The sequence below is a fragment of the Anopheles gambiae genome, chromosome 3 (genome assembly GCF_943734735.2).
Source record: "Anopheles gambiae chromosome 3, idAnoGambNW_F1_1, whole genome shotgun sequence".
Lineage (NCBI taxonomy): Eukaryota > Metazoa > Arthropoda > Insecta > Diptera > Culicidae > Anopheles > Anopheles gambiae.
Window position 1 is genome coordinate 71,863,676 of NC_064602.1, and position 12,776 is coordinate 71,876,451.

The window sequence follows — 12,776 nt, forward strand, 5'->3', positions numbered from 1 at the left end:
TTGGTCAAGCATTCTAGTTCGCAGTTTTCCTGGTTGTAGATCTTAAAGTATCGAAGGTGACGCTCGTGATTGAAGAAGCACTGACGCTTCTCCCAGCTAAAATCGGCGGCCGATTGGGAAGTGATCAGCATTTGAGGCTTGAGCGCCATCGAGATCTCGTGACCAAACGGTATGCGCATGTTGCGCATCGACACCTGCGGGTACTCGCCCGGGTCATGAATCATAAGCTTGTACCCTTGAGAGAATCCCTACATAAAGAATATTGAGAAAAAAACTATATTTATTTCTGGAATTGATGTTTCGCGTTTCTGTGCTATACCGTGCACATGTAGTCCACGTCTTCCTTTGCTTGCTTTAGATATAGTAAAAGTCCAGCATGCAATCCTGCACCACGGGCGTACAGTGGTGCTAGTGATTCATGTTTCGAGAAAGGGAACCATCTCTGCGTGTATGTGTACTCCATGTGGAGCGAGTTTTTGCGAAAGATGTCTTGTTCCGGCATCATATTGAAGGTGTAACAGAAACCCTCGTCGGTGAGCGTCTCCTTCAAATGCTCGGCACAGAGCATGTATTGGTTACTGTATTGGCAAAACCCAAGCGTACCGTGGCGTGACAAAGACAGCTTCTTCAACATGAAAACGACATTGTCCTTAGTACCATTTAGGTACTGCAAAAAGTCATATTTGGAGTGAAACATCGTGTTGCACAGCTGTGCGACGGCTTTCAACTGATCGATGCTAGTGATAAACGCAAGGAAAAATTCTTTACCTATGGAAAAGTACACATTTTGAAATTACTCACGACTCCCGGTCGGATGTCACGTTGTTGTCATGGTAATCCTTTAACAATGCGTCCATTTCGGCAGTAAAGTTGAACTTCTTGGCGTGTACCTTTGTCTCGGGACAGATGGTAATTGAAGGAAAATGAATATCCCAAACCGGAGTGGTTTTCTCCGAAAAGGTAACAATGATTGGAGTTTGGTTCCATTTCACGTACGTTTTGTATATCATCACGCCACAACCCAGCATAGAGAGTAGAAAGACCACTATCCACCAGAATCTAGCGAAAAGCGAATTGGGATCAAGCTTGATCAATATTGAGAGACACAATCCCGCAGAAACTACAGACACACCTTTCACAGGCCGTACGTTCATCACGATCGAAGTAACGTACACCGTGAATGGAGCTGTTGGCACAGTACTCGCGGAACACTTGCACCCGGACGGATTGCCGCAAACGCCCGCTCAACGTTGGCATTGTTGGCGAACGAAGCGAAACACACCCGAACGAGCAGATGATTCAGAAGGAACTAATTGTGAATTATTCAACTGACCGAATGGTTAGAACTGGCATGTGTACACTTTATGCTCCAAGGTAACAATTATTACACAGTAGCAACATGGCGCGGGCAAGCGATTCCGTTTTTTTCATTTTGAACGCTTTGACAACATATTATGGTAGATGATTATTACATATGCATGAAATTTGCATAACAAGCGTTAAAAACAGTATCAAGAGAGGGGCATCATTCCTTGTGGCTTAATACGCTTGACCATTGTTGGTTCTAAGCTTGAATGTGTTTTACAGTATTGATTTTTTTCTTTGAACATTCTTTTACACTATTATTGGTATATATAACAAAAGATACGTAGTGAAGCCTTGTCATAATGAAATTTATTAAATACATTATTTATTTTAACGTTGATATATTCCTGTAACTAGTAATTTAACTCAATGTTTCAGTGAATTGGATGGAGACATAGAGAGCAAATGCAGTACATGTTAGGACAACCAAAGCAAATGATTGCATTATATCAATGTTCATAAGTTTCGGTAACCAAAGTTATATTTATTAATTCGACGAAGGTACTTGTTCTCGATGAAGGTTGGATAACATCCCAAGTGACATTTGTTCGAAATTGTTTTTCCAGGTGTGCTCGATTAGTACTCGATACTTTTGAAATTGTGGATTTGTGTGCGATCAAGTGTGTTGAAAGCGCTAAGATATGGTGTGTTCCTAAGTCTAATGATTTTGTTCTATCGATGGACAACCGAGCTCCGCTCTAGATTCGCTCTGGAAGAAAGCAACGAAAAAGCCGCATCCCAGTTGAGATTAAAGGACTTTTTGTAAAACCTAAAGTTATTGATTAGAATACTACTGTACTAATGATAAATCGATTAATTCAAAGTGAATTGATAGTCTAACCAGAGAAATTTACAATTTTAACATCAATTTGATAGTTTTGGAGCTATTATCCGTTAAAATCCATAAACCACCCAGTCCCGAGCTGCCCGAAAAATCGACGTTATACTGTATAACATTAAAAAATAGTAATATATCATAAACAATTCAACCTACCACTGGCTATTCACGCTTGGTGATGGAGGAAGCATGGCAATCTGGACTTCGATCGATTTGCGCTTCTCAGCACTGGCAATCCTACTTCTAACCGAAAATGGTCGAATCGTAATGAAGTAACATATCTCCAAAAGACTAAGAATGCTCACACCCATGAACAAGCCTAACAGTCCACCACAGTTCGCCAGAAAGTCTACCCATCCGTACAGCTCCGATCGCTTCGAGGTGATGAAGTACGACTCCTTGAAGTAGATCGCTATTGTTGTGATGAAAAACTTGTCCAATCTATCATACTCATGGTTTACGCGCAGAAACTTTTCCAGATCGAGCGTGGTTTGCGTAGTTTCTACATCATAAGATATTGAGCTACAGGCTGGCAAGCAGTTACATCTATCGACCATTGCCGTGATCTTTTCGTTGACTGGACGTTGAGGATCGTCAATGTCATACACAATCCATTTGACATCGGACATACAGTGAAACATCGACAATGGGCAAACTTTCGTGTCGTTTGATCTTGGCATTGAAAAGCGAACACATCCACAAATTGCCTGCGTCACGTTGGTCAAGCATTCTAGTTCACAGTTTTCCTGGTTGTAGATCTTAAAGTATCGAAGATGACGCTCGTGATTGAAGAAGCATTGACGCTTCTCCCAGCTAAAATCGGCAGCCGATTGAGAGGTGATCATCATTTGAGGCTTGAGCGCGATCGAGATCTCGTGACCAAAGGGTATGCGCATGTTTCGCATCGACACCTGCGGGTACTCGCCCGGGTCATGAATCATAAGCTTGTACCCTTGCGAGAATCCCTATGGAAAAGGAGGAAGAGGATAAGTCTTTATTCATTTCTGGATTTAGCATGGCATCTGCCGTCTGTATGGTATACCGTGCACATGTAGTCCACATCTTCCTTGATTTGTCGCAGGAACAATGTAAGTCCGGCATGCAATCCTGCGCCACGGGCGTACAGTGGTGCCAGTGATTCATGTTCCGAGATAGAGAACCAACTCTCCGTGTACGTATAGTCCGTGTGGAGTGAGCTTTTGCGAAAGATGTCCTCTTCCGGCATCATATTGAAGGTGTAACACAAACCTTCATCGGTGAGTGTCTCCTTCAGATGTTTGTCACAGAGCATGTATTGGTTACTGTATTGGCAAAACCCAAGCGTACCGTGGCGTGACAAAGACAGCTTCTTCAACATGAAAACGACATTGTCCTTAGTACCATTTAGGTACTGCAAAAAGTCATATTTGGAGTGAAACATCGTGTTGCACAGCTGAGCGACGGCTTTCAACTGATCGATGCTAGTGATAAACGGGAGCAAAAACTCTTTAACCGTAGCAATTCACACATATTTAATATAGCATTGCATGGAATAACTCACGACTCCCGTTCTGTTGTTCCGTTGATGTCCTTGTAATCTTCCAAGAGTGCGTTCATTTCAGCAGTGAAATTAAGCTTATTCGCAGCCACCTTTGTCTCGGGACAGATCGTTATAGCTGGGAAGTGAATGTCCCAAACCGGAGTGGTTTTCTCAGAAAAGGTAACAATGATTGGAGTTTGGTTCCATTTCACGTACGTCTTGTATATCATCACGTAACAACCCAACATAGAAAGTAAAAAGACCACCAGCCACCAGAATCTACGGTAAAATGAATGAGATCAAGCTTGCTGAACATCGAAATACACAATCCCGCAGAAACTACAGACACACCTTTCACAGGTCGTTCGTTCATCACGATCGAAGTATCGTACACCATGGATGGAGCTGTTGGCACAGTACTCGCGGAACACTTCCACCCGGACGGATCGTCGCAAACGTCTACGGAACGTTGGCATAGTTGCTGAACGAAGCGAAACACACCCGAACGAGCAGAAGATTCAGAAGGAACTAGTTATGATGGATTGAACTGACCGAATGACTAGAAAAGGCACCTAGTTCTTTACAACGATGTCCTCCTGTGTATTTTTAACGCTCCCAGGTTGCAATTAATACACAGTAACTACCTGAGGCGCGTAAGTAATGACTACAAGCTTTTTGTTCTCTTTCAACGCTTTCGCAGCAGATTATGCTAGTTGATGATTACATATGCATGAAATTTGCATAACAAGCGTTAAACAACAGCACCAAGAAAGGAAAATCGATCCTTGTGGTTTTAAAAAATGTACGGTATTGATAAAAAAGCTTGAATGTGCTTGAGTACATTAATCTGTTTTGCACACTGCAGTAGACTACAATATCTACCAATAACTTATCTACTAACATATGCATTGTACGTAGTTAAAACGTAGTGCTAAAAATGTATAAAACGTAGAATTATTACTATGCATGAAATTTGCAGAGATAGAGAGAGTTCTATCATATCAAGCTGGCATTCGTCATTTAGTTTATTGATTTTAACGTTTATATGATGCGGTATGCCGCAGCAAGTCGTTAAAGAACACTGTATGTCCCATAAAGCACATTAATCGGACAAGAATTGGCAGAAAATAGACGAGTGTAGCTCAAATACTCCACATCTCTAAGAGCAAACCGAACTACAACAACAGCCAGAAAGTCGTCACAAAATGTCATGAATTAAAGATGTGAGAGATTGATCAAATCAAATTTAACACATGTAAAATGACTAACAGGAATGCTCCAAACTTGCGACAATGGAAGAATTAGGACATCTTTCAATTTGAATTAATGGCTTTAACACTTGATTAACTACCAATAAAGTAATGATTTTTTAGAAGATTTAAGGACATTATATAAAAATTGTAATATTATACATTGTAATAGCAGTATGCATACGATCCGGCATGCTTAAGTAATTCATTCGATTATGTACTCGGTCTACATACATCTGCATACTTCCAAGCGGTCCTGCACATTGATAAGTTCATTATTATGATATATACTTTTCCAACTTCTCATCAGGGTCGGGCACTGAGTGATGATGTAAAATGTTACATAGTGTTTTAATTAAATTAGGATGAAAACCAACTACCTATTCAAGTGTGCAGATAACTGGAAGCATGACATTCTGGACTTCGTTTGTATCTCGCTTTTTAACACTCGTAATCCTACTTCTAACCAAAAATGGTCGAATCGTAATGAAGTAACATATCTCCAAAAGACTAAGAATGCTCACACCCATGAAGAGGCCTAACAGTCCACCACAGTTTGCCAGAAAGTCTACCCATCCGTACAACTCCGATCGCTTCGAGGTGATGAAGTACGACTCCTTGAAGTAGATCGCTATCGTTGTGATGTAAAAATGATCCGACGTGTCATAGTCATGGTTTACGCGCTGAAACTTTTCCATATCAAGCGAGGTTTGTGTGGTTTCCACGTCGTAAGTCACCGAGGTGCAGGCTGGCAAACAGTTACGTCTGTTAACGATTGTTTTAATCTCGTTTTCGAGCGGACGTGCAATATCTCCCACATGATGCAGGAACCATTTGACTTCGTGCATACATTCCCACTTCGAAAGGCAAATCTTCGTTTCGTTCGATCTTGGCATTGAAAAGCGAACACACCCACACATTGCCTGTGTCACGTTGGTCAAGCATTCAAGTTCACAGTTTTCCTGGTTGTAGATCTTAAAGAATCGAAGATAACGCTCGTTATTGAAGAAACACTGACGCTTCTCCCAGCTAAAATCGGCGGCAGATTGGGAAGTGACGATCATTTGAGGCTTGAGCGCGATCGAGATCTCGTGACCAAAAGGTATGCACATGTTGCGTATCGACACCTGCGGGTACTCGCCCGGGTCATGAATCATAAGCTTGTACCCTTGCGAGAATCCCTATGGAACAGAAGAGAATGAATAATTATATAACTCTAGAGTTCAACCAGATCCTGTTGACTTATGTATGGTATACCGTGCACATGTAGTCCACATCCTTCTTAATTTGCCTCAGAAACAGTGAAAGTCCGGCATGCAGTCCTGCACCTCGTGCGTACAGTGGTGTCAATAACTTGTTATCCGGAAAATAAGACTTTTTATCTGTATATGCATATTCCGCATGGAGTGAGCTTTTGCGTAAGATGTCCTCTTCCGGCATTAAATTGAAGGTGTAACACAAACCCTCCTCGGTAAGCGTCTCCTTCATATGGTCGTCACAGAGCTTATACTGGTTATTATACTGGCAAAACCCAAATGTACCGTGGCGTAAGAGGGACAAATTTTTCAGCACGCCAACGACGTCGTCCTCCGTATCGGTATAGTTCTTCAGAAAGTCATTATTCGAGTGAAACAACGAGTTACATAGATGAGAGATTTCTTTCAGCTGAGTGATTCTAGAGATGAACATAAAAAAAAAAAAAACACTCTAAGGGTAGTCAACGCACAGACCTGATCTTGCATTGTATAGAATTACTCACGACTTCCGATGTGATGCCCTGGCAAGATAGTCGTAGAAAAGTGCGCTCATTTCGGCTGTGAAGTTAAGCTCATCAGAGTGCGCTTTCGTCTCCGTCTCGTCCTTGTAATCTTCCAAGAGTGCTTTCATTTCAGCAGTGAAATTAAGCTTATTTGCAGCCACCTTTGTCTCGGGACAGATCGTTATGGCTGGGAAGTGAATGTCCCAAACCGGAGTGGTTTTCTCCGAAAAGGTAACAATGATTGGAGTTTGATTCCATTTCACGTACGTCTTGTATATCACGTCACAACCAAACATAGAGAGTTGAAAGACCACTAGCCACCAAAATCTAGGGAAAGGCGAATTAGGTTCAAGCTTAATAAAAATTGAGAGTTAACGTTAACTACAGACATACCCTTCACAGGTCGTTCGCTCATCACGATCGAAGTAACGCACACCGTGGATGGAGTTGTTGGCACAGTACTCGCGGAACACTTTCACCCGGACGGATCGTTGGAATCGTCTACGGCACGTTTGCATTGTTGCTGAGCGAAGCGAAACACTCCCGAAGGAACAGAAAATTCCGAAGGAACTAGTTGCGAAGGATTCAACTGACTTAATGGCTAGAGCTGGCTGAGAATTCTCAACCACAAGGTTGTTATAGGTAATTATTAATACACAGTAGCATCAAGTTGTGCGTTAGTAATAACCTTCCTTTTTGCTGCCTCTTTTAATGTATCTCATCGCACCATGTAGTGCTAGTTCATGATTACATATGCATAAAATTTGCATAACACGAATCGATAAATAATGACAGGAATGGAAAATTCCATACACTAGCATGAAATAGTCGTCAAAATTCCTGACTGAATGCTTGACTGTTCTCGGAATTAAGAAGAGGTTTAGCATTTTTCGCTGAGTGATATACCTCAAGTATTAGTACTAAAAGGCTTAAGACAAACAAAGTGACAGAGATTGGTATGTCTATCTTATCGATAATATGAATAAAATGAATTCTGCAAATTTGTTTCAATACAATACAAATATAATTTCTCAATTGGAAACAGTGACTTTATGATTTAATTAAGAATCCTTGAACTAAGGATTTGTTTCAATCGTCAGTTGGCTCTTGATGGCTTGATGCTTCAATTAAACAATACTGAATTCTCCGAGGGGGTCGTAATCTACGCATTTCCTTGTTTTGGTACATTAATATATTGCAAAGCACGGGTAAAGTCGAACGCAAAAAGTACTAAGCAGCATTGTAATTAAGCATTGTGGACGATAACAATAATCTAATCAAAGTATGGTATAGGAGTAGTATTTGTATGATGTGGCAATCTGAATTCGAGTACTGCATTTGATCATGTATGTCTATCGATTTACTCCAAGTACTTACATATTTTGATAACTCTTCTCAGTGGAAGATAGATTGAAAACTGACAAATGAATTCTTATGTAAGATGTATCAACAAAATTTTCAGAGTATAAATCCATGCCAAATATAGCATATCCATTCATTTATAGCATTTCAATTCTGAAATTTAACCTACAACCTATTCAGATTTGGTATTAAAAGGATACATGACATAATGGACTTCGTTTGTAATACGCTTCACAGTACTTCATACCGTAAATGGTCGAATCGTAATGAAGTAACATATCTCCAACAGACTAAGAATGCTCACACCCATGAATAGCCCTAATAGCCCACCACAATTTGCAAGAAAGTCCACCCATCCGTACAGCTCCGATCGCTTCGAGGTGATGAAGTACGACTCCTTGAAGTAGATCGCTATCGTTGTAATATAAAACTTGTCTGACTTGTTATACTCATGGTTTACTTGTAGAAACTTTTCCATATCGAGCGAGGTTTGTGTGGTTTCCACGTCATACGTTAAGGAGCTGCAGGCTGGCAAGCAGTTACATCTATTGACAATGGCTTTGATCTTTTGGATGCGTGAGCTTGCAAGATCATCAGTTGGGTGCATGAACCATTTAGCATCGTACATACATTTCCACATGGAAAGCGGGCAAACCTTCATATCTTTTGACCTTGGCATTGAAAAGCGAACACATCCACACATTGCCAGCGTCACGTTGGTCAAGCATTCAAGTTCACAGTTGTCCTGGTTGTAGATCTTAAAGTATCGAAGGTAACGCTCGTAATTGAAGAAGCACTGACGCTTCTCCCAGCTAAAATCGGCGGCCGATTGGGAAGTGACGATCATTTGAGGCTTGAGCGCGATCGAGATCTCGTGACCAAAGGGTATGCGCATGTTGCGCATCGACACCTGCGGATACTCGGTCGGATCGTGAATCATTACTTTGTATCCTTGCGAGAAACCCTAGGGAACAGAAGAGCAAGACGAGTCATTTTTCACCGTACCGAATCTAATATGACATCTGTATGGTATACCGTGCACATGTAGTCCACATCTTCCTTCGCTTGCTTGAGATACACTAAAAGCCCGGCATGCAGACCTGCACCTCGTGCGTACAGTGGTGCCAATGTCACGGTATCGGAAAAAGGAAACCAACTCTCCGTGTATGTGTACTCCGTATGGAGCGAGTTTTTACGAAAGATTTCATCATCCGGCATCATATTGAAGGTGTAACAGAAACCCTCCTCAGTGAGCGTCTCCTTCAAATGCTCGGCACAGAGCATGTACTGGTTACTGTACTGACACAACCCAAGCGTATTGTGGCGTGACAAGGACAGGTTTTTCAACATGCCTACCACGTCGTCCTCCGTACCATTAACATACTGCAGCAATTTATTATCGGAGTGAAATATTATGTTGCAAAGCTGAGCGACGGCTTTCAGTTGATCGATTCTAATGTTAAAAGAACGACAAAGTATAAATGCGTGAACGTGTTATAGCATCGCATAGAATTACTCACGATTCTCGGTCGGATGTTGCGTTGTTGTCGTGGTAATCCTCCAACAGTGCGTTCATTTCGGCTGTGAAGTTAAGCTTATTGGCTGGCACCTTCGTTTCGGGACAGATCGTTATGGCTGGGAAGTGAATGTCCCAAACCGGAGTGGTTTTCTCCGAAAAGGTAACAATGATTGGAGTTTGGTTCCATTTCACATACGTCTTGTATATCATCACGCAACAGCCCAGCATAGAGAGAAGAAAGACCACTAGCCACCAGAATCTAGGAAAAAGTGTATGAGGATGAACTTGAAGAAGCATTAATGCATACAATGCTATACAAACTGAACACACCTTTCACAGGCCGTTCGTTCATCACGGTCAAAGTAACGTACACCATGGATGGAACTATTGGCACAGTACTCGCGAAACACTTCCTCCCGGACAGATCGACGCAACCGTTTACCGTGTTTTGACATCCTTTATGAACAGGCAAACACACTCGCACGAACAGATGCTTCAGAAGGGACTAGTTGCAAAGGATTCAACGAACTTAATGGCTAGAACTGGGAGAACAATTTGCCTGCCACGTCACTCCCATATATGTAGCATGTAATTAGCAGAAGCACCATGACGCAGGTAAGTAATAACCATAAAGCTTTCTTTTTCTTTGTATGCTTTTGTACCAGGTTCCCTTAATTGATGGTTAATATGCATGAAATTTGCATAATAAACGGTAGCAATACGAGAGGGAAATGGTTTCTTTGTTTAAGTAATGCATTAGTTCATGTGCTACTCCTCAAACATTGTCGCTTGATTTGAATAGATTCATTGTTTAAAGCTTGAGTGTGTTTGAATGTTATTTGTAACGATATGAATTGTTATTGTTTAAAGCATTTGAGTTTGATCTATCGATTACTAATAATAAATTTAATAAATGGTACACTGTTTATTGATGAAGTTACGTCTTTATGGAACGAAGGATGCAGAAAATAAGTTCAATATTTACCTAACGATTTGTTTAACCACTCTATTTGATGCTGCTATCAATATATATTGACTAGCTAGACATAATATTAATCACCAGACGTAAGGACAAACCAAATCAATTCCTTGCTACTGCGTTTTAGCTGCTGAATTCTACACCAGATTGTGTAATTAATGAACATATTCCGACGACGTAAACATCTACTCATGTATGCAGATAACTGGAAGCATGGCATTCTGGACTTCGTTCGATTTGCGCTTTTCAGCACTTGCTATTCTACTTCTAACCGAAAATGGTCGAATCGTAATGAAGTAACATATCTCCAACAAACTAAGAATGCTCACACCCATGAACAAACCTAAAAGTCCACCACAGTTCGCCAGAAAGTCAACCCATCCGTACAGCTCCGATCGCTTCGAAGAAATAAAGTACGACTCCTTGAAGTAGATCGCTAGTGTTGTGATGGTAAACCTGCAGAAAGGACACAGTGATACTAAATGTGTTCATTTTTCTTGAATACTTGAAACATTTTTTATACTTGTCCAAGTGATCGCGCGGTAGCTCATTGTTTGCCAGTCGGAACTTTTCCATATCGAGCGAAGTTTGGGCCATTTCCACGTCGTAAGAAACCGAACTGCACGCTGGCAGACAGTTGCAGTTTTTCACCATTTCAAGAATCACTCTGTGAGGTTGTCGCTTAAGACCGGGAATCGGGCGTAAGAACCACTTTGAGCGGTACATACAATGCCACATCGAAAGTGTGCAGACCTTTGTGTCGTTTGATCTTGGCATCGAAAAGCGAACACATCCACACATTGCGCGCGTCACGTTGGTTAAGCACTCTAGCTCACAGTTTTCCTGATTGTAGATCTGGAAGTAGCGAAGGTAACGCTCGTGATTGAAGAAGCACTGACGCTTCTCCCAGCCATAGTCAGCGGCCGACGAAGAGGTAACGATCATTTGCGGCTTGAGAGCGATCGAGATCTCGTGTCCGAGTGGTAGGCGCAGGTTGCGTTTTGCCATATGCGGATACTCATCTATAGCATGGATTTTTAGTTTATATCCTTGCGAGTATCCCTATGAAGAGAAAGGAACTAAAAAGTGTTATCTTTTAAGGAGCTTCACGACTGCTGGTGCGTACCGTGCACAGATAATCTGTGTCCTCATTTTTTTGCGCCAAATAAAACGTAAGACCTGCATGCAATCCTGCATCTCGAGCGTACGACGGCGCAGGAGGCTGAAATCCGGGAAAAATATACCAATTCCGCGTGTAAATGTAGTCAGTGTGCATGGCACTTTTACGAAAGATTTCCCTGTCAGGCAGCATGTTAAACGTGTAGCAAATACCCTCCTCGGTGAGCGTTACTTTTAGCTGATTCTCACACTCCGTGAAATCGGTACCGTAATAACATAAAGCAACTGTTGTGCGCCATGGTAAGGCCAGGCGCTTTAACATATCAACGATGTTGTCTTCCGAACATTTGACTTGGTTCAACCAACCATAGTTTGAATGGAACATTATGTTACACAGCTGCGCTACGGCTTTAATTCGTTCAACACCACTGCAGAAGAAACCGAGAGAAGTTTAATGCCATACAGTAGTACTCTCCTTTTTGAGCCGTACCTAGATTTTCGTTCCGATGTTTCGTTACTGTAATGGGTATCGTCTGCAAGAACATTGATTTCGGCTGTGAAGTTAAGACTACTCGCTGCAACCTTCGTCTCGGGACAGATCGTTACAGCTGGGAAGTGTATATCCCAAACTGGAGTGGGTTTCTCCGAAAAGGTAACAATGATTGGAGCCTGATTCCATTTCTCGTACGTCTTGTGTATCATCACGCCACAGCCCAGCAACGAAAGCAGAAAGACCACTAGCCACCAGAATCTGTGTGGAATGGACATGGAAGCACCTGGACGTTAAGGTTTAAGGCGGCTGTGAGATGCAGTTATACGCAAGCCAGAGACAAACCGTTCACAAGCCGTTCGTTCATCACGGTTGAAGTAACGTACACCGTGGATGGAGCTGTTGGCACAGTACTCGCGGAACACTTCCACCCGGACGGATCGACGCAATCGTTTGTTGTGTTTTGCCATCGGTCGCCAACAGAGAAACACGTTCACTCAAGCACACAAACTCCGAATATGGCTGACTGCAGACGGTGCTGCTGACCGAATGACTAGTGCTGTCGAAGGATTGCGT

The 12,776-nt window shown here is 42.0% G+C and overlaps 3 protein-coding genes across 3 annotated transcripts; all 3 read right to left on the minus strand.

Moving 5' to 3' along the window:
• Positions 1–3,197: 3,197 nt before the first annotated feature.
• Positions 3,198–3,623, minus strand: LOC133393692 (uncharacterized). The gene has a single exon (XM_061659675.1). The coding sequence runs from the start codon at positions 3,621–3,623 to the stop codon at positions 3,198–3,200; it is 426 nt and encodes a 141-aa protein (XP_061515659.1).
• A 5,986-nt stretch (positions 3,624–9,609) lies between these two features.
• Positions 9,610–10,279, minus strand: LOC133393694 (sodium channel protein Nach-like). Its single transcript, XM_061659677.1, has 2 exons — positions 9,943–10,279; positions 9,610–9,871 (listed from the first exon to the last, which is right to left on the minus strand). Exons 1-2 carry the CDS (start codon positions 10,065–10,067, stop codon positions 9,610–9,612), a joined length of 387 nt encoding a protein of 128 aa, XP_061515661.1. The 5' UTR covers positions 10,068–10,279.
• Positions 10,280–10,963: 684 nt separating this feature from the next.
• Positions 10,964–12,670, minus strand: LOC133393166 (pickpocket protein 28-like). Its single transcript, XM_061656624.1, has 3 exons — positions 12,546–12,670; positions 12,293–12,461; positions 10,964–11,653 (listed from the first exon to the last, which is right to left on the minus strand). The coding sequence occupies exons 1-3, from the start codon at positions 12,668–12,670 to the stop codon at positions 10,964–10,966; spliced, it is 984 nt and encodes a 327-aa protein (XP_061512608.1).
• Between the last annotated feature and the right edge of the window lie 106 nt (positions 12,671–12,776).

Coding starts and splice junctions, on each gene's coding strand:
- LOC133393692 (XM_061659675.1), bottom strand. CDS start 3,623: ATGTTTCACTCCAAATATGACTTTTTGCAGTACCTAAATGGTACTAAG.
- LOC133393694 (XM_061659677.1), bottom strand. CDS start 10,067: ATGTCAAAACACGGTAAACGGTTGCGTCGATCTGTCCGGGAGGAAGTG. Junction 9,872..9,942: donor GAACGAACGGCCTGTGAAAG/GTGTGTTCAGTT, acceptor ACTTTTTCCTAG/ATTCTGGTGGCTAGTGGTCT.
- LOC133393166 (XM_061656624.1), bottom strand. CDS start 12,670: ATGGCAAAACACAACAAACGATTGCGTCGATCCGTCCGGGTGGAAGTG. Junction 12,462..12,545: donor GAACGAACGGCTTGTGAACG/GTTTGTCTCTGG, acceptor CATTCCACACAG/ATTCTGGTGGCTAGTGGTCT. Junction 11,654..12,292: donor CGATCTGTCCCGAGACGAAG/GTTGCAGCGAGT, acceptor TTCTCTTCATAG/GGATACTCGCAAGGATATAA.